Source organism: Nycticebus coucang, chromosome 5 (assembly GCF_027406575.1).
Source record: "Nycticebus coucang isolate mNycCou1 chromosome 5, mNycCou1.pri, whole genome shotgun sequence".
Classification (NCBI taxonomy): Eukaryota; Metazoa; Chordata; class Mammalia; order Primates; family Lorisidae; genus Nycticebus; species Nycticebus coucang.
The window spans coordinates 132,873,042-132,894,736 of NC_069784.1; the positions used below are offsets into that span (position 1 = coordinate 132,873,042).

Below are 21,695 nucleotides of genomic sequence, written 5' to 3' on the forward strand. Positions count from 1 at the left end.
TTCTTTCTTCTCTTCTCTCACAAAATAGTTTTTGAAAATTCCTAGTCAGTAAAGTGAAAATCCAGCACACGCTCTGTGTGGTAAAGCATATGCCAGGTGTTTTTTCCCAGGGAGAGAGCCAAAAACTCAGGTTCAAAAGGGTAAACAATTTATTAAAATTAACTGAGCTATTAGAGTTTGAATTTCTGTTTCCTGCTAATAGAAGCTGATAGATCTTACTTCAGATTTCTCTAGCCTAGATATTTTTCTTTTTCTTCTTTAATGTTGTAAATATTAGTCTTTAACACATTACCTAATATGTGAGTTATGAACTATTTTTCAAGTTTTCACATTACTCTTTATATTACTAATTTTCAAGTTTATTTTTTTATTGATAATGTGTTTTCAGATCGTTATGTTTTCAAAGTTTATATTCTATTTTTATAATAAAACACTGTGGCCCCAAGGAAAAAAAATTTTTTTTCTAACGTGTTAAACGCAAATAATGGTTTCTTTTGAAAGGCACAGATATGTTTTAAGGTGACTACGTACAAATGCAAAGAAAGTAGCCCGAAATGCAGAGACTCTTTCTCTGGAAGTTCTCCAAAATGATCCTAGAATTTTAGTACCTTAAAAAGGACCCATAGTGAATCATCTCATTCATGCAAATGGGAAAACTGAGACCCTTCCTCCCTGGTCCTTTGAAGTCTGGCTGTTGTATTTTCCTCCACACCTGTTATTGTCAGTTTTTGGTGTTCAAATGACGTTTGTAAATGTATGATAGACTGGGAAAGGTAAGGTATTCGGAATACCAAATCTACCACTTATTAATCTTGTGACCTTGGCCAACTCAGTTATCTGAGCCTTACTTCCCTAACCCTTAACAAGGAGATGAGGTCTCTGAGGCTGGTGGAGGGGGTGTCACCATGTTCGAGTGGGGTGTGTGTGTGAAAAACTTCATAGACTAGACATCACTGAGGTGTCACTCAGTGAATGGGAATGGAGGGTAGTAGTTAGTGGTGTCTGCCATTAGTTGAACAGTCAATTAAAATTAATTGAAAAAACAATCACATTTGGGCAGTGCCTGTGGCTCAAGGGGTAGGGCGCCCGCCCCATATACCGGAGGTGGTGGGTTCAAACTCGGCCCCAGCCAAAAACTGTAAAACTAAATAAATAAAAAACACGTTTACATCAATGTTGAAGAATAAGGGCTATTTTGAATCACTTCAAATATCTTTTATTATAAACACATTTAGAAAATAAATGAATTCCATTTCATTTTGCTCAGAAGACTAGTTAGCAATTTATTTCTTTTTCTCTTTCAGCATTGCCCAAGGAGTATCAGAAGATAGGAAAGGCTTTGCAGAGTTTAGCAACCGTGTTTAGTTCTAGTGGCTATCAAGGTATGTCTTTATTTATGTATTCATTGGACCTTTATTCTTTTTATTTATTTATTTATTTATTTGAGACAGTCTCACTTGTCACACTCAGTAGAGTGCTCTGGCATCACAGCTCGCAGCAACCTCAAACGCTTAGGCTCCAACAATTCTCTGGTCTCAGACTCTCAGCCTTCCAAGTGGCTGGGACCACAGGCACCCACTTTAACACCAAGCTATATATTTTTTTTTTTTTTTTAAGAGACAGGGTCTCACTCTTGCTCAGGCTGGTCTTGAACCTCTGAGGTCAGCCAATCCACCCCCTTTGGCTTCCCAGAGTGCTAGGATTACAGGTGTGAGCTACTGCACTTGGCCTCATTGGGCCTTTTAAGGTTCTTACACAGACTTGTTCTCCTTTTTGGGGTCTTGAACACAGACAGAAACGGCAGTGAAACACCCTCGTCCTTGATGCGTAAATCATCTAGGCTGCCACGCTCAGGACTTTTGCACTGTCTCCTTATGACTTTTGAGAAAAGCAGAAGATTGTTTAATTTGTATTTTCTTGGTAGCTTGTTTGCCTTTCTTTGCTCTGAGATAAAATTATTTTAATGTAACAGGTAACTGTGGTGTGTATTACTCTACTTTTCACATCATTTCTCTGCCAAACTATCAAGTCTTCCTATTATAAAGACCAGATTTCATCAAGGTCATTTGAAGGAAACATTTAATTTATCTGCACATCAGCAGTCCCCAGCCTTTTTGGTAGCAGGGACCAGTTTCATGGAAGACAATTTTTCCATAGGCTACAGGGGAGGGAGGAATGTTTTCGGGATCATTCAAGCACATCATGTTTACTTCAGACCCTCAGGCATTCGATTCTCCTCAGGAGCATGCAGCCTGGATCCCTCGCGGATGCAGTCTGTAGTAGGGTTCGCGCCCCCGTGACACTCTACTGCCGCTGCTGATCGGACAGCAGGTGGAGCGCAGGCAGTGATGAGGGTGATGCAGGTGGCAGCAGGGACGAGGCCACCACAGTAGTGATGGCATCCTGGATAGAAGGTGGGCAGCAAGAGCAGGACCCAAGACACCACACCCTGTGCAGAAAGCTCTTCCATGGCCGTCCCCACTGGGAGCCACCTGATGGTTCCTCAGCTTTTTCTCTAATTATCAGTCCACACTTTATTATATACTCACATTGCAAATAACACTTTTTCCAGTATTAAAAGTGCTCAATTTTGCCTCAGTGCCCATTGTTTAGTGGTTAGGGTGCTGGCCACATACACCCAGGCTGGTGGGTTTGAACCCAGCCCCGGCCTACTAAACAACAATGACAACTACAACAACAAAAAATAGCCGGGCGTTGTGGCAGGCACCTGTAGTCCCAGCTCCTTGGGAGGCTGAGGCAGGAGGATAGCTTAAGCCCAAGAGTTTGAGTTTGCTGTGAGCTGTAATGCCACAGCACTCTATCAAGGGCGACATAGACTGTCTCAAAAAAAAAAAAATACTGAATTTTGTTTTATGTTCAATATCATTCAACATATTTTTTTTCTCATTCAACTTATTAAAGATAAAACTTTTTAACTATTTATTTATTTATGAGATGGAATCTCACTCTGTAGCCCAGGCTAGAATGCCATGGTGTCATAGCTGACAGCAACCTCAAACTCCTGGCTTAAAGCAATCCTCCTGCCTCATCCTCCCAAGTAGCTGTGATTATAGGCACCCACCACCGTGCCCAGCTAACTTTTCTATTTTTAGTAGAGATGGGGTCTCACTCTTGCTTAGCCTGGTCTCCAACTCCTGAGCTCAAAGAATCCTCCCTCCTAGGCCTCCCAGAGTGCTAGGATTACAGGCATGAGCCATGGCTTTTGTTATAAAGATACTGTTTTAAAGAGCAGTTCAAGTGTCTATCAGCTAACATCTCCCATTTCAAAGGGCAGTGAAGGTCAGTAGGGTTGGGTGCTGCCTTATCACATCCACTTGGTTAGAGATGTTGGATGCTGTACTGTGCCAACTTGCAATGATGTAAAATGAGTTCAATTTCTAAGGGTATCTCTGATCATATATATAGAGAGAGAGAATATAATTTTCAATGCTCCTTTAACAGTATGTGAACTAATATTAGAATAACATAGACTACTAGCATGGCCCCCACAGAAATCCATGAAACATTTCTGTATTATTAGGGATTATATAATCAATAAAGATTTTTCGATGGTTATCTGTTGGGGAGGAGAGTAGACCTCTGATTTTGTAGATTTAATTTTGGAACCATGTGAATGTTTTACATAATTTCTAGAAAATAAATTTAAAGCAAAATGGGGGAAAAATCCCTAATATCAAAAGCAAAATGAAACAAATGACTTGATACATTGAATTGAAGGCATAACCACACAGAGAAGGATTATTTCAAAGCACCTTGAAATAGTGTTTTAACTGTGTATCTCTAGTACCAGATGCCTTAACATCAGAAAGGCTGCAAAATAATGTTAGTGGTTTTCACTTATCATACAGTTGGAAATACAATATTGATATTGTTATTTTTCTATAACTTCAAAAACTATTTTACATATCATAGGGTAAACCCAAACTAAAATTAACAAGCTCGGTGCCTGTAGCTCAAGCGGCTAAGGCTCCAGCCACATACACCAGAGCTGGCGGGTTCGAATCCAGCCCGGGCCTGCCAAACAACAATGACAACTACAACCAAAAAATAGCCGGGCATTGTTGTGGGTGCCTGTAGTCCTAGCTATTTGGGAGGCCAAGGCAAGAGAATCGCTTAAGCCCAGGAGTTGGAGGTTGCTGTGAGCTATGATGGCACACCACTCTATTCAGGGCAACAGCTTGAGGCTCGGTCTCAAAAATAAATAAATAAAATAAAATAGGGCAGTGCCTAGGGCTCAGTGAATAGAGTGCCAGCCCCTTATACTGTGGGTGGTGGACGCCTGTAGTCACAGCTACTTGGGAGGCTGAGGCAGGTGAATTGCATGAGCCCAGGAGTTGGAGGTTGCTGTGAGCTGTGATGCTACAGCACTCCACTCAGGGCGACAGCTTGAGGCTCTGTCTCAAAAATAAATAAATAAGTAAAATTAACGATTAAGATTTTAAAAAATAAAACATTTTAAAATACTTAGCTGCTTGGGAGGCTGAGGCAAGAGAATTGCGTAAGCCCAAGAGTTAGAGTTTGCTGTGAGCCATGTGACATCATGGCACTCTACCCCAGGGCGGTACAGTGAGACTCTGTCTCTACAAAAAAAGAAAAAACATTTTAAAATAAAACATTTTAAACTTCTAAGTCCTAAATTTGAATTGGAAATATCGTTATGAACTTACTATGTATTTTTCCTGCTTTGATCTGCTCATTGAAAAGATCTAGAAGCAATTAATCCAGTAGCAAGAAGCACTCCCCAGCACCACTCACAAGGAGGTATCTGAGCGCCATGTCCCACCAAAGTGAACCGGGGCTCCTATCAAAAAAACTCAGGTGCCAATTTGAAGAGCCTTCTACTGGCCAAGGACAAGTAAATTTGAGCATTAGTGAAAATAATAATTGATAGGGAATGAAAAATATTAAGTATATTTAAATCCATCATTATAAGATACTTCTAAAAAACTAACTCATTTACTTTTGGAGGATGGTAGAGAATCAGCTCATTATTTTAAAAAGTATACAGAGAGGGCTGCGTCTGTGGCTCAGTGGGCAGGGCGCTGGCCCCATGTGCCGAGGATGCTGGGTTCAAACCCAGCCCTGGCCAAACTGCAACAAAAAAATAACTGGGCGTTGTGGCGGGCGCCTGTAGTCTCAGCTACTTGGGAGGTTGAGGCAAGAGAATCGCCTGAGCCCAAGAGTTGGAGGTTGCTGTGAGCTGTGACGCCACGGCACTCTACTGAGGGCGATAAAGTGAAACTCTGTCTCTACCAAAAAATATATATATAGAGAGAGAGAGAGAAAGAAGCATTTAACCACCTTTTCTTATTTAAACTATACCTCAAAGTAACCAGAAAGTCGATGAAGTTTCTCTTTATAGAAGTATTTCAGCTAATAAAGGTGGAATGATAGACCGAAAACCCATACTAAAACAAAAGACCTAGAAGATAATGATCATTCATGTCTTTTGACATTATAAAAAATAGAAATAACTGGAAATTGTGTTTTCTGAACCTGACATGGCCTCTGGATCTAGGTAACTAGTGTAAAGAAAATACAGGGACAGAGCAATGTATTAGCAAAACCCAGAATTTGGTATCAAGGCAAATGACTTGAGTTCAATACCCCACATGAGTATACTTGGGAGAAGAAAAGGGGGGTGAGAGAGAATAACCTGTAGCCATAAAAGCACATTGGCTCTGTGGGCCTCCTTTCCATCCTATTCAAGCAGCCACCTTGCTCTGAGGTGCCTCATATATGTCAGAGCGATGGTCTTGTCTCAGGTGTGGCAATGGTATTGTCCCTATTTTTATCTTTTGGGTAGAATTCATGGGTGAAGCATTGTATGTCTAGTGAAAGGGGGAGGTAGAGAAGGTGTAGCTAAAGAAAGGTTGGCCGTGAGCCGCCATTCGGGTGGTTGGTGATGGCTGATGGGGTTTCATTATACTATTCTTGCTATTGCTACTTTCTAAAATATTTGAAATTCTGTATAATAAAATCTATGGTAAATTTTTAATAAAACAGATGAAAATATTTGTAACTTACAGCCACAGATAAAACTGTGATCCTTTGCAGGTGAAACAGACCTCAATGATGCAATAACGGAAGCGGGAAAGACTTATGAAGAAATTGCCAGTCTCGTGGCAGAACAGGTACCGACAGAATCACACAGCTCCGGTTAAGATTTGATGCTATCTGGTGGCACCCGTAGCTCAGTGGGTGGGGCACCGGCCACATACACCAAGCCTGGTGGGTTAGAACCCCGCCCGGGCCAGCGAAAACAACGACAACTGCAACAAAAAAATTAGCCAGGCGTTATGGTAGGAGCTTGTTGTCCCAGCTACTTGGGAGGCTGAGGCAAGAGAATCACGTAAGCCCAAGTGTTTGAGGTTGCTGTGAACTGTGGCACCACAGTACCCTTACCCAGGGTGACAACTTGAGACTCTGTCCCCCCAAAAAAAGATTTGATGCTATCTAATCCACATATGTAAAACCTATCTTATGTCAGACTTTCCAAATAGATACATCGACTTCTTTTCTGTTCTGTGTATCCTTGTTAATCATATTTGATAACATTGTCTCTCATGGTAAGCCAAAGTGACTAGATAAATTTGCATCAAGAAATTTAAATGGGCTCGGCGCCTGTAGCTCAGCAGCTAGGGCGCCAGCCACATACACCGGAGGTGGCTGGTTCAAACCCAGCCCAGGCCTGCCAAACAACAATCACAATGACAACCAAAATATAGCTGGGTGTTGTGGCGGGCACCTGTAGTCCCAGCTATGTGGGAGGCTGAGACAAGAGAATTGCTTAAGCCCAAGAGTTTGAGGTTGCTATGAGCTGTGACGCCATGGCACTCTACCAAGGGCGACATAGACTCTGTCTCAAATTAAAAAAAAAAAAAAAGAAAGAAAGGAAAGAAATCTAAATGAGTGCATTTTGGTATGATGACTCTGATCCATTCTTAGCCATCAAGGGATTCTGCTGTACAGAAAAGATGGCCAGCTCAGATCTGTACTCGTGTTCAGCCTCTTTGAGCCTTGGTTTCCTTATCCTTTAAATTGCAAGGTAGTGCCTATCTGGTATGTTTTTGGAATTAAATAGCTAATGAAAAGCTCCTGGTACTACTAAGTCTGAATAGATACCTAGGGGGAAAAGCACCTGCTACCATCCCCCAGACAGCGCAGGTCCTGGGAATAGCTGTATAGCTTTTATTGGAGTCTTTAGAAGCCCAATTTCAGGTGTGTTTTTTCTTTTTTTCCCAGATAACAGATAAAAAGTACCCTTAAGAGGAATCTTAAGTTATTTCAAACATCTAAATTAAAAAGAAATTTTTTCATATAACTTTTTTAAAATACTATGTTTGTGGACGCACAGATGGTGGACACACTGATGTGGGGTCATTAACTAGTTTGCTGATACTAGTAAAAAATATTAATCATTAGTAAAATAGCTATTAAAAACTTCAGAAAATAATGGAAAAACTTCAAGTTGCCACTGAAAATTATTACTGGGCTATTTAATATTTTTTCTCTGCTAAAATCTGCATATTGAACTATAACTACTTGCTTTTATGTAAACATACGGTATTAACTAAATTTTCTTTCCTCATGGTATTGGCTACTTCATGATAGCTAATTTTATATATCTACTTAAAAACTATATGATTTTCTATCATTTCCTTACAACATATGATTCAGGATATGGTAAATAGTCTTGGGGATTATTTTATTTTAGGAAAACTAGTCTGAATGCCTAATACTCAGTAACTTAGTGTAGTACACCAGAGGATCTATAGTCCTCAGGTATAATAATTTTCCTTTCTCTGATTTTCTTTGTTCCTCTGCCGGTAACAACCAACCTGTATCTCGTTCTAGCCAAAGAAAGATCTCCATTTCCTGATGGAATGCAATCATGAGTATAAAGGCTTCCTGGGCTGCTTCCCTGACATCATTGGCACCCACAAGGTAACTGACGGCAGACAACAGCACCAGGTGGACCAGGGCAGGCTGCACAGCTGTGGTCAGCGTTATTTTTATATGTTTATATTTATTATTAAAAAAGAAACTATAGGGCAGCACCTGTAGCTCAAAGGAGTAGGGCACTGGCTCCATATGCCAGAGGTGGTGGGTTCAAACCCAGCCCTGGCCAAAAAAAAAAAAAAACTATATAATTCCCATCATAACGATTTTTAAAGTAAATGAAAAATTGGTTTAGGGCGTATTCTTATCTGAATTCTGGTTTTCTCTTTTCAAAATCTGTGCACTACCTCTGTTGTGAGTCTTGTTTGCTCAACTGTGGTACTCAAGTGTATTGCCATGTCCTTGGATTTGTTCAGGAAATCTCTGCAGGGGGCTGGTCTGTGTTCTTAACAATCCTGACATGCAGCTGTTTCCATACTTTTCTTTTTTGGTAGAGACGGAGTTTCACTTTATTGCCCTCGGTAGAGTGCCGTGGCATCACACAGCTCACAGCAACCTCCAACTCCTGGGCTTAGGCGATTCTCCTGCCTCAGCCTCCCGAGTAGCTGGGACTACAGGCACCCGCCACAACGCCCGGCTATTTTTTTGTTGCAGTTTGGCCGGGGCTGGGTTTGAACCCGCCACCCTCGGTATATGGGGCCGGCACCCTGCTCACTGAGCCACAGGCACCGCCTCCATATTTTTCTTTAAAATTTAAATATCATGAAAGGGTATCATAGGTAAGTTAGAAGCTTTATGCAACTTAATATAAAACTCAGAACAATTAGCTTGTAGGACTTATGCCAAAGGTCTGATGCCTCATTTATGCAGGAATAAATAATGAGGAAAATGTTTGGCCGTCTTTGTAACTTCCATCTAAGTGTTGATTTAAATTGATTAAGTAGCTCTTATAAAAATCAAAATAAAGCTGAACCCTTATAGCCAGCACACTTGAGCACCAGCTTGTAAAATACTCTGTTTTATAAAAGAAGAGAAAGAGTTCCCGGGTGCATCCTCTACCCTGTGCCCAAAGGACTTCCTGAGCCTACTGACGCTGGTTTTCCTATCATGCTCTACTCTTAAAATGGCGATGGCTTCTAAATATTACAGAGATGATAATAGATGGTGCTGTTTGGTTTCCTCTTTTGCTGTAGCATTAAATGGTAAATTTTAGCTTAGTTACAATTTTCAAGAATAAACCTCCTTACTTCCAAGGGACTTGAAGTAAGTTAAATTTAGATGCTTTCTTCTGTTCTTATTTTGCTGGGATGTTTTTTCTTTTCAAAAGCAAGTCAGTTATAGACCACATGAGCATTGTTATATTTTAAACTAATGACTAATTGTTTTAGTTTGTTTTATTAATACTGTTTCACTTTGTATTTCATAGGGAGCAATAGAAAAAGTGAAAGAAAGCGATAAACTGGTTGCAACTAGCAAAATCACCCCACAAGACAAACAGAACATGGCCAAACGACTTAGCACCATGTCTTACGCATTACAAGGTAAAATAAAAGGGTTAGTAGCTGGTGGAGGTCTGTGCCCCCCCCCCCCCGCAAGTTGTTTCCCTTGCTAGAGAGAAATCCCGATGTAAACAACAGTCATGTAAGAGCTGGTTCTAAACGCCTTCGTGAGCCCCGTCGTTTGCAGGATCCTAGTGTTGATGAAAAGCTATAATTTATTTATCAGTATTTAATTTTTCAAACATTTCTTGATAAAGCTATGAGTGACAGCTTGATTAAACCTGTACATTTTATTTGAGAGACATTGAAGATTCCTTTTATAATCCTTAACATCATAATGCTCTAAAGTTCAGCTTTTAGCAGTCTATACATGAATGGACTATGGAATGTGAGGGGGTTTGGATGTATCATTTTCAGCATAGTTTGTAAAAAAGACATTAATTTTTATAGATCTGAGTGTTTTTGAGCAGATGGAGCAGTAAGTGGGTTTTTCCTGTGTGGGAGGGGGTGGGAGGCTGTCTGTGTGGACAAAAGCACATGAAATCATATTGCCAGATTATGTCGTGGGCCTGGAAGAACAGAACAGACTTTTAGGTTATTGGGAAATAAATCTTGATGATTGTGGAAGAACTTGAAAGCCACACAGAAGAGCCTGGGCTTGATGTGGGCATTATAAGGCTATTGAAATGTTTCAAGGGAGGGAAAACAATCAGTCATCAAGCGAGAAGGGTTAAGTAGAGAGGGAAATGGGAGGGCAGATGTTAGTCTGAGAGCACAGCTAGAAGACCGTCCCCTTTGTGACCTGGGGCTCTGAGGACCTAAAGCACATGTGGTGTCAGGGAGAAGAGAGTGAAGCGTGTTCGTAGGTGTCTGCTGGGGGCAACCGTCAGGATGGGAACTCGCAGGAGGAGAAGCATGTGTGGGAGGTGCCCAGAGCTAAGGCAGCTAGTGGCAAAAACCCGGAGACCTTGTGAAAATGTGAGTTTTGAAGTGTTTGAAACAGGGAATTTGGTTTTAGATTTGTGTCTGAGGTGATCCAAATTGTAAATAAACGTGATACAACTTCAGGTAACTGAGTCTAGAACAGTTAGCTGCTGTGGACATCTGTGGCAGCAGCTGGCCTCCGGGCCTGATGTGGGCGGGAAAGACAGGGCGGGAGGCTCCCCCGGAGTTGGGGGGCGGGGACCCGTGTGTTCAGCAGGGGTGAAGGATGTAATCCCCAGCATCAAATCCTCCTGCCTGGTGAGAGGTTGAGCAGGGCAGCAACACCCCCTTACTAGACAAGGGTCCCTGCGGGAGCTCACACGCCTGCTGGCCTCCCTGCAAGAAGGAGCCACGCAGGCCCCGGGGCCACCCGGCCTCACCTGGAGCTTTCACTGTAGTCATCTGTGGAGAGAATGTGGCCAGCTCTGTTTCCGTTAGAGTAATCCACACTGGGCTGATTTAACTGTATTGGCCTTCAGGTTATTTAATATGCAAATCAGTGAGAATCATCCATTTGCTGGAAAGTGGTGCCCTAACTCTTCAGCTTGTCTCTCTAACCTCTTGAGAAAGTGATTTACCAAGAACTGGCGCTTAGGGAAGCCAGCGGGCTGGGTCTAGCTGATGATCAATGGTGACTGGGCAGAGAGACCAGGTGTTGTCAGGAGGGAAAACTGACTGTTGTCTCGGTTTGGTTGTAGCTGAGATGAATCACTTTCACAGCAACCGGACCTACGACTACAACAGTGTCATCCGCCTGTACCTGGAGCAGCAGGTGCAGTTTTATGAGACGGTGAGTCGGTGCCAGAAAGGAGGATTTCCAGTAAATTACTTCAGCAAAGCCTGTCTGTGTTCTTTAATCCTAAGTAACACACCAAAGGAAATTACATTTTTAATAAGATTTGTTTTTTAATCTCTTTTAATTCCATCTGCCTTTTCCTTTTCGAGTGACACTAGGTTAAAAAAGGGTTTCCTTTTGAAGAAGAGGTGTAGGGTGCTAGTTGTGGGGCCCTGAGAAGTCCTCATTGTGGGGCTCTTTCCCCTGCCTCACAGCCTCTCTGTGCCTCGAGGCACAAGGGACACTGCTGAATGGGATGAGGTCACCCTGCTGTCCTCTCAGCTGGGGAAGGCGCCTGGCACCCTGTAGAAACCAAAAGCAGCCCTTGTTTTTCGTGAATGTGGTTTTCACAGTGTACCAAAAGACTCTCAGAGGAAAACAAAAAAGCAAAACCTTAAATATTTTCATTCGGATAGTAATAACAAAAACAGAATTTTTTATACCTCTACATAGTAATTTTGTTGTTTACCACAGAGTGTAGAAAACAAAGCCCTAACAGCACGTAGATAGAGACGCAGACATGTGCCAGCCGGTGCTGTCACTTTACAATCGGCTGCCTGTTGCCTTGTTCCTTCCTGAGTCCCCTCTGTTGGGGGTGCCAGCTCATGCTATTCAGGGGTGATGGCAGGCCAGCCTGGGACTCACATCCTTGCATATCCCCTGTCTCCCAAGACCCTGAAGGGGAGCTGAGCTTGATGTGCTTGGAGCGCATTTGTGAATCATGTGTGTGGAATGGCTGGTTTAGGAGACTGACTTGGGGAGAGGACTCACTTATGCAATGTCCCCCTCACAGCACACGGCACCTGTGTTCCTTAAACAATTTTTCATACATTGGTGCCACTGCCTGTCATCATGTATTAAGAGTATAGCAGATTATACTGGCCTCTGAAAAAATGATGCAAGGACAATTGTTGCAATTCTGGTAAAGTTGATTTATTAAATAATTTTCAAATCCAAGTGTGGTGTAATTATTAATGACATTGTGAATTTGCAATTGAAAACTGTGTATTTCATCCCTGTCTTTGCACAAATAAAAGTGGCTGATAGAACATTGCCAGGTTTCTGATCTAACATAGCCTGATGGCAAAGTAACCCCTGCGTTACTAAAACTTGCACGTTGGTCTGTGGACCAAACATTTCTTGGATATCTATTACATGGTAACAGGTTGCTCCCAATGTTTGATTTGGAGCAGTGGTTCTCAACCTTCCTAGTGCCCTGACCCTTTAATACAGTTCCTCGTGTGGTGGCTCCCAACATAAAATTATTTTTGTTGCTACTTCATGTAACAACACGAGGAAGGTTGAGAACCACTGGTGTAGAGGGAAGAGTGGCACATCTGTGCCTCCCAGGAGGTTTCCTGAAGGAACCAGAGGCACATGACGGAATCACAGTGCCTCATCTTCACAGCAAAGGTGCGTGCCGTGGTCACACTGTGTGACAGCAGAGCCAGGTGTATCAGGGAGGGTGATCTCCTGGGAATCTTCGGGGCTCATATTCATCTGAGAAAGACAGGGGCTTAATTAAGGAGGCACGAACGGCTGGCCCAGCAGAACCACTGAGGAAACGCAGAGTCTATAATGCTGCCTGGCAGAGGCGGGGCGTGCTGTGGACACCACCTAGGCTGGGGGGACTCCAGGACAGCTGTGGTGCCTGAAGCAGGGCTCCCCAGCAGCAATGGAGAGGCAGGGTTGAGCCAGATAGACCAGTTAGAGAATTTGAAATGTATGTGATGTGTCCTAAGAATTATAAATAATAGAATACTATGAAGTCATAACAGGGGGTAACATCTCCATTTGCTTTATTTTTCGTCAGATTGCAGAGAAGCTGAGGCAGGCCCTCGGTCGCTTTCCGGTTATGTAGGACACAGCGGAACATGAAGGAAACTCCGAAGTGCTTTTTTCTGACTTGGGGCAATGAAGTTCAAAATGTACTTTCCCCTCTATTATCACAAAGGAAAAAAAAAGGAAAGAAGAAAAACCAAAAAGAAATAGAGTTGCGAAAACTGCATTTATTTTATTAACCAGCCTAAATGCATCCATTATTTAGGGATGGTCTTCTTTTGTTCTTTTCCACATCCGTTATTTAAACCAATGGAAATTGTCTCTATTTTTGGAAAGTACTTAAAGCTATCAGAATTTTGAATGAAAAATTCAGGGTTTTTCCCCACTGATATTTTACACAGAATTGTAATTTATAAGTTACCTATAATCTTCAAGTTCTTACCCAATGTCAGATAATTAATTACTAATTGCTTTCTTAAAAATATGAATATGCCAGAATAAAAAATATATGTTTGTATATTTTTATAACTCTTTTCAGTCCTCGGGATTCCTATCCATTTAAGGAGGTCTGTGTACTTTCCAGTGACACAGTATGACTCGAGTGCTTAGGTTTCAGGAGACAGGAAGCAGGGGCTCCTGGGGCTGCCAGCGCTCTCATGGTATGTGGCAGGTGGGCTGTCACATGTCCCGTCGGGGATGCAGCTTAGCAGATGAGCAGGGTCATTTCTGGCGCGTCACTCTTGGTGAGGACCAGTACTCTCTCTTGGCACTTCCTTCCTAATCATGGGTAAGATATGTGCCAGAAAGAATAAGTCAGAAAAGTTGGGGGGCTTTTAAAAAAATTCTGTGGCCATGCTCCCAGGGATGAGTAGCTGTGCTCCACACCACACGGGAGTGCTCTGGGGGGGAGCAAAAGTGGCCCCCTCTGGGCTGGGGCCCTTCCCCTCTGTGTTTTTTCAGCTGTTGTCAGACGCAACAAGTGCTGGTGACAGCACGGCACCCACTTGACTGAGCTTGTAGGGACTGGAGGCCAGCAGGCCAGTGTGGGGTCAGAGAGGATTAAAAAGCGCATTCTGGCACCTCTTCCCCCAACCCATGGAAAGTTCAGGGAAGGGTGAGAGTGGCGACAACTGAACAGTGTGCAGAGTCCCTGTGCTCCTCCTGTGCCCTAAACCTCAGACAGAACTTCTCTGAGCGCCAGCACTTCTGAAACACAGTCTTGACACGCTGTCATCTCTAGACCCCAGCACGCAGACACGCTGTCCCGCTCCTGCCAACGGGAACCTCCGTCTTCCGCAGCTGCCTTATCACGTTATCTCCTGCTGCTTTCATTTTTCTGACCCAATAATAATAATATAGAAAATGGAAAGTCTGGGCCGGGCCAGCATAAAACAAAATGAAACCATAAAATGAGTAGATGAGGAAATCAGATGGATGAGGATGTGGGAACATCGTATTCTTCAAGATCACGGGTTTTCATTAATGTCTCAAGTAATTTTCCCCACTTGATTTTTCTTTTACAAAATCCCATAGAACAGTGTTTATGATACAGCCATTTAATATATGTACAAATTGTAAAGAATATGTATAAATGTTTTACACAAATGTAAGAGCATGTAGAAGTGGACATATAAATAAATTGTTTTAAAAAAACTGTACAGTAAATTCTCAAAGCACTTTTTCAAAACCCTTTTTGGTGGTTTTGTGTGATTTTTTTCCCTTTTGGTTTATTGCTTTTTATTCTAGCTGCTGAAAATGATCCAGGTAATAAATTTTCCCCCAAACACATTGCTTTTAACATGAATTAATACCAAATTCAGTATTACCAGTCCTGGACATCCTAATTACCTGGGGAATTAGGAGCTCTCGTGGGCGCACTTTATGTATTTCCCCTCACATGCTCTCCCCATGATCAGAGTCCTGAACTTCCTGATGTCTGATGTCTGCAAATATTTCCACATATGATGTCTGATTTCCTCTTAGGAATGCTGCCAGGTTGGCAGGGGCAGGAGGAGGCAAACTGGGCTCTGTTACTTCATCATGGCTAGAAGTAGGAAACCCTTCGTCTATTTTTAAAATCTAAGGTGGGGATCATTTCCCCGTTGACAGATAAGAGAACATTTGTTTTCATTTTGAAGCATGCTTCAGTAATCTCTGTAGTAGACAGGACAACGTTTCTATCACTTGGTTCTTCTCATCTTCTACATCCACCAGTGGGTCACATTTCTCCACCTCTATAAAGTTATGTGCGACTTTCCTTGGCCACAGTGGGACTAAGTGCTGACATAATGGCCTGAAGGGTCGAAGCAGCTTAGAAGGCTGAGCCAGCAAGGGGAGAGATGGCCTGAGTTGCTTGGATCTTGGCTCTTGAATTTGCAAAAGCAGGAAATGAACTCCTACTCTATTGAGCCACAGGGACTTGGATTTGTTTGTCAGGCAGCAGGAGCTGTCCCACCTACTAACTGGGATATTCCCTGTTTCTTTACTGCCAGAGTATGTGCCCACCCTGCCCCTGAAAATGTGCTGACTTTATGAAACAGGAGGGTCTGGCAGCACCTGTGGCTCAGTGAGTAGGGCGCCGGCCCCATACACCAAGGGTGGTGGGTTTGAACCTGGCCCCCGCCAAACTGCAACAAAAATTAGCCCGGCGTTGTGGTGGGCACCTGTAGTCCCAGCTCCTCGGGAGGCTGAGGCAAGAGAATCACCTAAGCCCAAGAGCTGGAGGTTGGTGTGAGTTGTGATGCCATGGCACTCTACTGAGGGCAACAAAGTGGGACTCTCTAAAAAAAAGAAAAGAAACAGGAGGGTCTGATAGTGTACCATCTGGAAAACTGTCCACCCTGAAATGAGCAGGAGGAAGCAAAACAAAAAATCTACAAAAGCTAACAAATCATCTTGTGAGATTGAATTATTTTATTGTTTAAACGACTTAGTTGGGGCCAGTGCGGTGACTTATGCCTGTAATCCCAGCACTCTGGGAGGCAGAGGCAGGTGGATTGCCTGAGCCAGAGCAAGACCTCGTCTCTAAAAATAGCAAATAGCCGAGCATTGCGGAGGGCGCCTTAGTCTCATCTACTTGGGAGGCGGAGGCAAGAGAATTCCTTAAGCCCAAGAATTTGAGGTTGCTGTGAGCTGTGATGTCACAGCACTCTACTGAGGGTGACATAATGAGACTCTGTCTCAAAAAAAAAAATTACTTCCAGATGGATCAATCAACTGTAATTTTGAAGGGATCATTCTTCCCTGGACTCCTGAGACAGAGATTGACAGGTTAATTAGCATATGTAATACGTTTACAGCTGGGACAGGAGCAGGTGGACCCTCCGTGAATTGAAGTGATTCTTGGAGGAGCCACAGCTCTTGCTGCTCTTCATTTATGTGATATTGGGTCTGCATTCGCCAGTGTTCTTGGAAATGTCTTTGTAGTTAAGTTTTCTTTCCCGACCACCTTTAGAAGTACTTTTGATAGCAGCTTCTTTCTTCTAAAATAGTACTTCTCATCCTGTGTCCCAGCTAATACTGGGTTGTGGGAGAGAATTAGCAAACCACAAGAGATTGTAGGCAAATTATTCGTGCCATGGTTGACAGTTTTTCTGGGAAAAGGATTTGTACCTTTCATCAGATTCTTAAAGGTCTGGGTGACTCACACCAAATGCTGCTGCTTTAAAGACAAGGTCAATTTCCACACCCAGCCAGATTTCATCACCCACATCCTGTTTTGCTTTTTCCTTGGAATTGCTGCTTCTCTTTCCCTTTTCTGAAGGAGTGCCGTGACGGGGGATGACGTTTCCCCTTCAGGTGGATTGGTTCCTCAGGTCGACTGAGCAAGACACAGTGTGTGAACCTAGGCCACCGTCACCGAGGGCACCCAGAGTCTCTTTTTGCACAGAACAAGTCTGGCAGGTGACAGCTGATGTGCCACACCCCTCCCCCTTGGTGCAGGGAAGGGAGAAATGGCAAGTAGCTGAGGGAGGAGCGGAAGGCGAGAAAGTGGCCCTGTAAATAGGGTGCTGACGGCCCTGCTGGGCTCAGAGAGCAGCTTTCCACTTCCGTACCAAGAGTTTTGGGAAGTGGCACAGAGAATAAACAGGATAAGGAACCTCAGGGAGTTGTGAGGAGATTGCTACACACATCTCGCCACTGAGACACAGAGAAAGCTTATTAAACTAATTATGAGCAAACTTCCGGATGTAGAGTGAGAAAAGTCTGGCTGCTGAGCCAGCGTCACTATCTGAATAATCGCCTAAGCCCAGGAGTTGGAGGTTGCTGTGAGCTGGGACGCCACAGCACTCTATCAAGGGCGATAAAGTGAGACTCTCTGAGAAAAAAAAAAACACAAACCATGGGACATTTTTATAATATAAAGCCACATCCTCATTGTGAATCAAACAGAAAGCCTTTTTTAACAAGGGGTGCCTTGGGAAGCTGGAGAGTGAGGACTCATAAGATGGCTGTGAGCCAGCCGACCTGGACAACAGCCCCCTTTTATTTTTTAAGAGGCAGGGCCTCGTTTTGTCACTGAGGCTAGAGTGCAGTGGCACAGTCATAGCTCACAACAATCTCAAATTCCTGGGCTCAAGCAATCCTTCTGCCTCGGCCTCCTGAGCTGCTGGGACCACAGGCGCCCACCCCCACACTCGGCTCCCTTTTCCCTTTTATTCGAGCTTAATTGTGGCAAATCTCTCATTTCTGTTACATTCTCCTTGGATTCATGTTTGGTTTTGTGGCTAAAACAGTTGCATAGCTTGATCTGCAAGAGTATTGCAATATTTATTTCACTCCACTTCCTGCAGAAACCTGCCCGTGAGCTGATCTCCTATTTCTAGAACTATGTTGGAAAAAAACAATGATTTGTGTGTTAGTCAGCAAACAAGGAAAATCTCAGTCAGCTGAATTCATGAGCAATCCAGTAGAAAAAAAAGAGTTCTCTCAAGTTGATAAAATATGAAATCAGAGAGGCAGTGTAACTACAGAAAAACACAGGGTGAGAAGTTTGGAGACCTAGGGTCTTGTAAGTCCTATCAGGGCGTCAGTGTTCTGAGCAAATCAGAAATAATTTCTGAATGTTATTCACCAGGATTGCCCTGGGGAGGAAATAAATGAAAATAAGAAAGTATGTTTTAGGTTGGGCGTGGTGGCTCACACTCTGGGAGGCTGAGACAGGTGATTGCTCTGAGCTCACAGGTTCAAGACCACCCTGAGCAAGAGTGGGATCCTGTCTCTAAAAATAGTTGGGCATTGTGGCGGGTACTTGCAATCCCAGCTACTTTGGGAGGCTAAGGCAAGAGAATTGTTTGAGCCTAATAGTTGTAAGCTATGACAGCATGACACCCATGGCACTCTACCAAGGGTGACAAAGTGAGAAAAAAAAATCTCAAAAAATAAATAAAAAGTATATTTTAATAAGAACACAATGCATGTATTATTAAAGTTTAGAGACTCAGCACCTACAGCTTAGTGGTTAGGGTGCCGGCCACATACACCTAGGCAGGTGGGTTCATACCCAGCCCAGGCCTGTTAAACAACAATGACAACCGCAACAAAAAAATAGCCAGGCGTTGTGGCGGGTGCCTGTAGTCCCAGCTACTTGGGAGGCTGAGGCAAAAGAATCACTTAAGCCCAAGAGTTTGAGGTTGCTGTGAGCTATAACGCCGCAGCACTCTACCAAGGGCAACATAGTAAGACTCTGTCTCAAAAAAATAAAGTTTAGAGAAAGAATTTATAACTGAGTTTCTAAGGCATCATTAAGCCTTATGTGAAAATAACCGGACTATCAGTCTCTCTACCTTGAATATTAGTGGGATCCCTGGAGCTAAAGCAACTGTTTTGTGATTATGAGACAACAAGCCACAAGTTAGGTAATGAAGAGGAAGAGCTTGCCTGGGTCTCTGATGACACTGCTGAGCTGCTGCCCCAGCTCTGGATGGCCTGAGACTTACATAAATCTTTGATAGCTGAGTTTTCTGTTACTTCCAGCCAAAGCATTCCAAAGTGCACTTTGCACCTGATGGCAGAAGTGTCCAACCTTTTTTTTTTCTCTGCCACACATTGGAGGAAGAATTGTCTTGGACCATACATTAAATAAACAAATACTGGGGCTGGGCGTGGTGACTCACGCCTGTAGTCCTAGCACTCTGGGCGGCCAAGTCAGGTGGATCACCTGAGGATCTTGAAAAGAGGATCCCAACAGTTTGAGGTTGCTGTGAGTTGTAATGTCAGACTCTCTATACAGGGTGACAAAGTGAGACTCAAAAAAATTAAACGCTAGGGTGGTGCCTGTGGCTCGGTGGGTAGGGTGCCAGCCCCATCTACCGAAGGTGGCGGGTTCAAACCCGGCCCCAACCAAAGTGCAACAACAAAAAATAACCGGGCGTTGTGGCGGGCACCTATAGTCCCAGCTACTTGGGAGGCTGAGGCAAGAGAATCGCCTAAGCCTAGGAGTTGGAGGTTGCTGTGACGCCACAGCACTCTACCAAGGGTGATAAAGTGAGACTGTCTCTACAAAAAAAATTTTTTTTAATAAAAAATAAATAAACACTAGTGAAAGCTGATTAGCAAAATAAAAAAAAGTTCCATGCATATTTTTCGTGATGTACAACAACCACAGATAAGAAAACAAGTCCTCATAAAATCAGCAGGCAGCTGGCAGGCTGCAGGTTGGACACCCCTGTGATACAGAACGGTTATGAACCAGATGGGTCCTGTAAATTTGTTCTTAAGTTGAATCTGTGTGTAATTTGGAACTGGTACATTTACCTATTACCTGTAATAGCCCCAATTTGTAAGTTCAAGTAGTGTAGAAGTCAGATGTTTGGAACTTGGGGGCTGCCTGTCTACAAAGTGCTATGATATGCTACAGGCTGTATGTTTAGACTTAACCAAATTGATTTTATTCAAAAGAGAATCACCACATAATAATTTGCAATTTCACTTTAATTTTCAAAACTATATGGAGAAGCAAAATGTAGGAAACTTTTTTTTAATTTCTATTTTGAACATTTTTAAACATACACAGAAGTAGAGAGTGTAGTATAATGAGTCCTTCCTCACACGCCCATGAATGGGGTCAGCACTCAGCCTCTGTGCCTGTCTCCAGGGACAGGGACAGGAACCTGCCCCTGCAACAGCTTCTTTGATCCACCACACCTCTGATTGCTAGAAAGGGCTTCCAGGTGTTGAACCAAAACTTATCCCCCCTGTAACTTTTTATTCCACTCTGTGGAGTAGCAATATTCAGGCCTTTTTATAAAACACTTCAAGTTAATGTTTCATTTTCTGTATCTTTTATTTCTTTTTTTAGAGACAGAGTCTCACTTTATCACCCTCGGTAGAGTACTGTGGTGCCACGGCTCACAGCAACCTCCCACTCCTGGTCTTAGACGATTCTCTTGCCTCAGCCTCCCGAGTAGCTGGGACTACAGGCGCCCGCCACAACGCCCGGCTATTTGGTTGTTGTTATAGTTTGGCCGGGGCCAGGTTTGAACCCACCACCCTCAGTATATGGGGCCGGTGCCCTACCCACTGAGCCATAGGCGCCACCCTCATATTCTGTATCTGTGAATCTTGCAGCCCAATCAGAAAAAGGGTATTTCTAGAGAAAGGTTAAGGACAGAAAGGAAACAAGCCTGCCCACTCCCTGAAGGGACAGCACATGCTGGAGACCTGTTCTTCCTGCTCAGGGAGCGCCAGGGAGGAGGAGGTGGTGCTGGCGCTGTGTCATTCTTCCTTCCCCGCCTGCCTGTTTGCCCAGCTCTTGTGCCCCAGCACGAGGGTGCAGGGACAGACCTCCCTTGTCATAGATTCTGCATAGTGTACTCGGTTGACAGATATGAACAGCCAGATCGTAGTCTGAACACCGGCCCTGCCTGTAGTAGGCTCTCCCTGGATGTGGAATTGAACTAGACGTTGTTTCTTTAAGGACAAGCAGACCTCGCTGTTGGCATTTGAAACTGCACATAGCCGTGCTCTGGGTGGATTTTCTAGCTGTGATGCTGGCCGGACTGGCAGGCTGGCACCTGTGTGGGGAGCATGGTCTTGGCCACAGAGGAAATAAGTCTCCCCAGACCCACAGGTGCCACACTCTCTGCATCAGCCCACCCATCAGCAGCTTTGGTGACTTTCAGTAATGAACCAGGAGAGGAGGGACCTGGAGGCAGCGGCCCAGCTCTCTGACTCCGAGCCCTAGGGCTTGCCTAGCAACCATCATCTGAGTGGTACCGGTAGCTGCCAGGCACACTGCTGGGGGTGTCAATGTGTGTCTGGGAAGCCCAAGCCCTTGGGCTGGCTGTCTCAAAGTCTTCCAAGAGATCACAGTCTAGAGCAGTGGTTCTCAACCTGGTGGTTGCGACCCACAGGAACTGTATTAAAGAGCTGCGGCATTAGGAAGGTTAAGAACCACTGGTCTAAACGGTTCTCCTGCTTGAAAATCTGCCAAACCCATTTTCATTTATAAAGCCGTGCATGTGTGTGCGTGTAGATAGATGTGGACAGAGATCAGTGCATCATATCCTTTATTTACAAAAAATAACTCAAAATGAACTTCCAAACCAGCCCTCTCTATTAGCAGCTCTCCAGCACCAAGCCCAGGCCACCTGGACAGGCTGCCCCAGGGCACTATGCCAAGTGACCTTGGCCCTCACCTGCGTGGCAGCTCTTCCTAATACTGAAGTGGG

General features: G+C 43.8%; 1 protein-coding gene across 2 annotated transcripts in view; it reads left to right on the forward strand.

Annotated features, from left to right (window-relative positions):
- Positions 1–14,711, forward strand: part of SNX9 (sorting nexin 9) — a 111,753-nt gene extending 97,042 nt beyond the window's left edge. For both annotated transcript variants that reach the window (XM_053592772.1, XM_053592773.1), the window contains 6 exons: positions 1,305–1,382; positions 6,079–6,155; positions 7,879–7,968; positions 9,350–9,464; positions 11,105–11,196; positions 13,055–14,711. In XM_053592772.1, coding sequence (XP_053448747.1) covers positions 1,305–1,382; positions 6,079–6,155; positions 7,879–7,968; positions 9,350–9,464; positions 11,105–11,196; positions 13,055–13,102 — 500 coding nt within the window. In that variant the 3' untranslated portion in view covers positions 13,103–14,711. The remainder of the gene's footprint in view (positions 1–1,304; positions 1,383–6,078; positions 6,156–7,878; positions 7,969–9,349; positions 9,465–11,104; positions 11,197–13,054) is intronic.
- Positions 14,712–21,695: the final 6,984 nt, after the last annotated feature.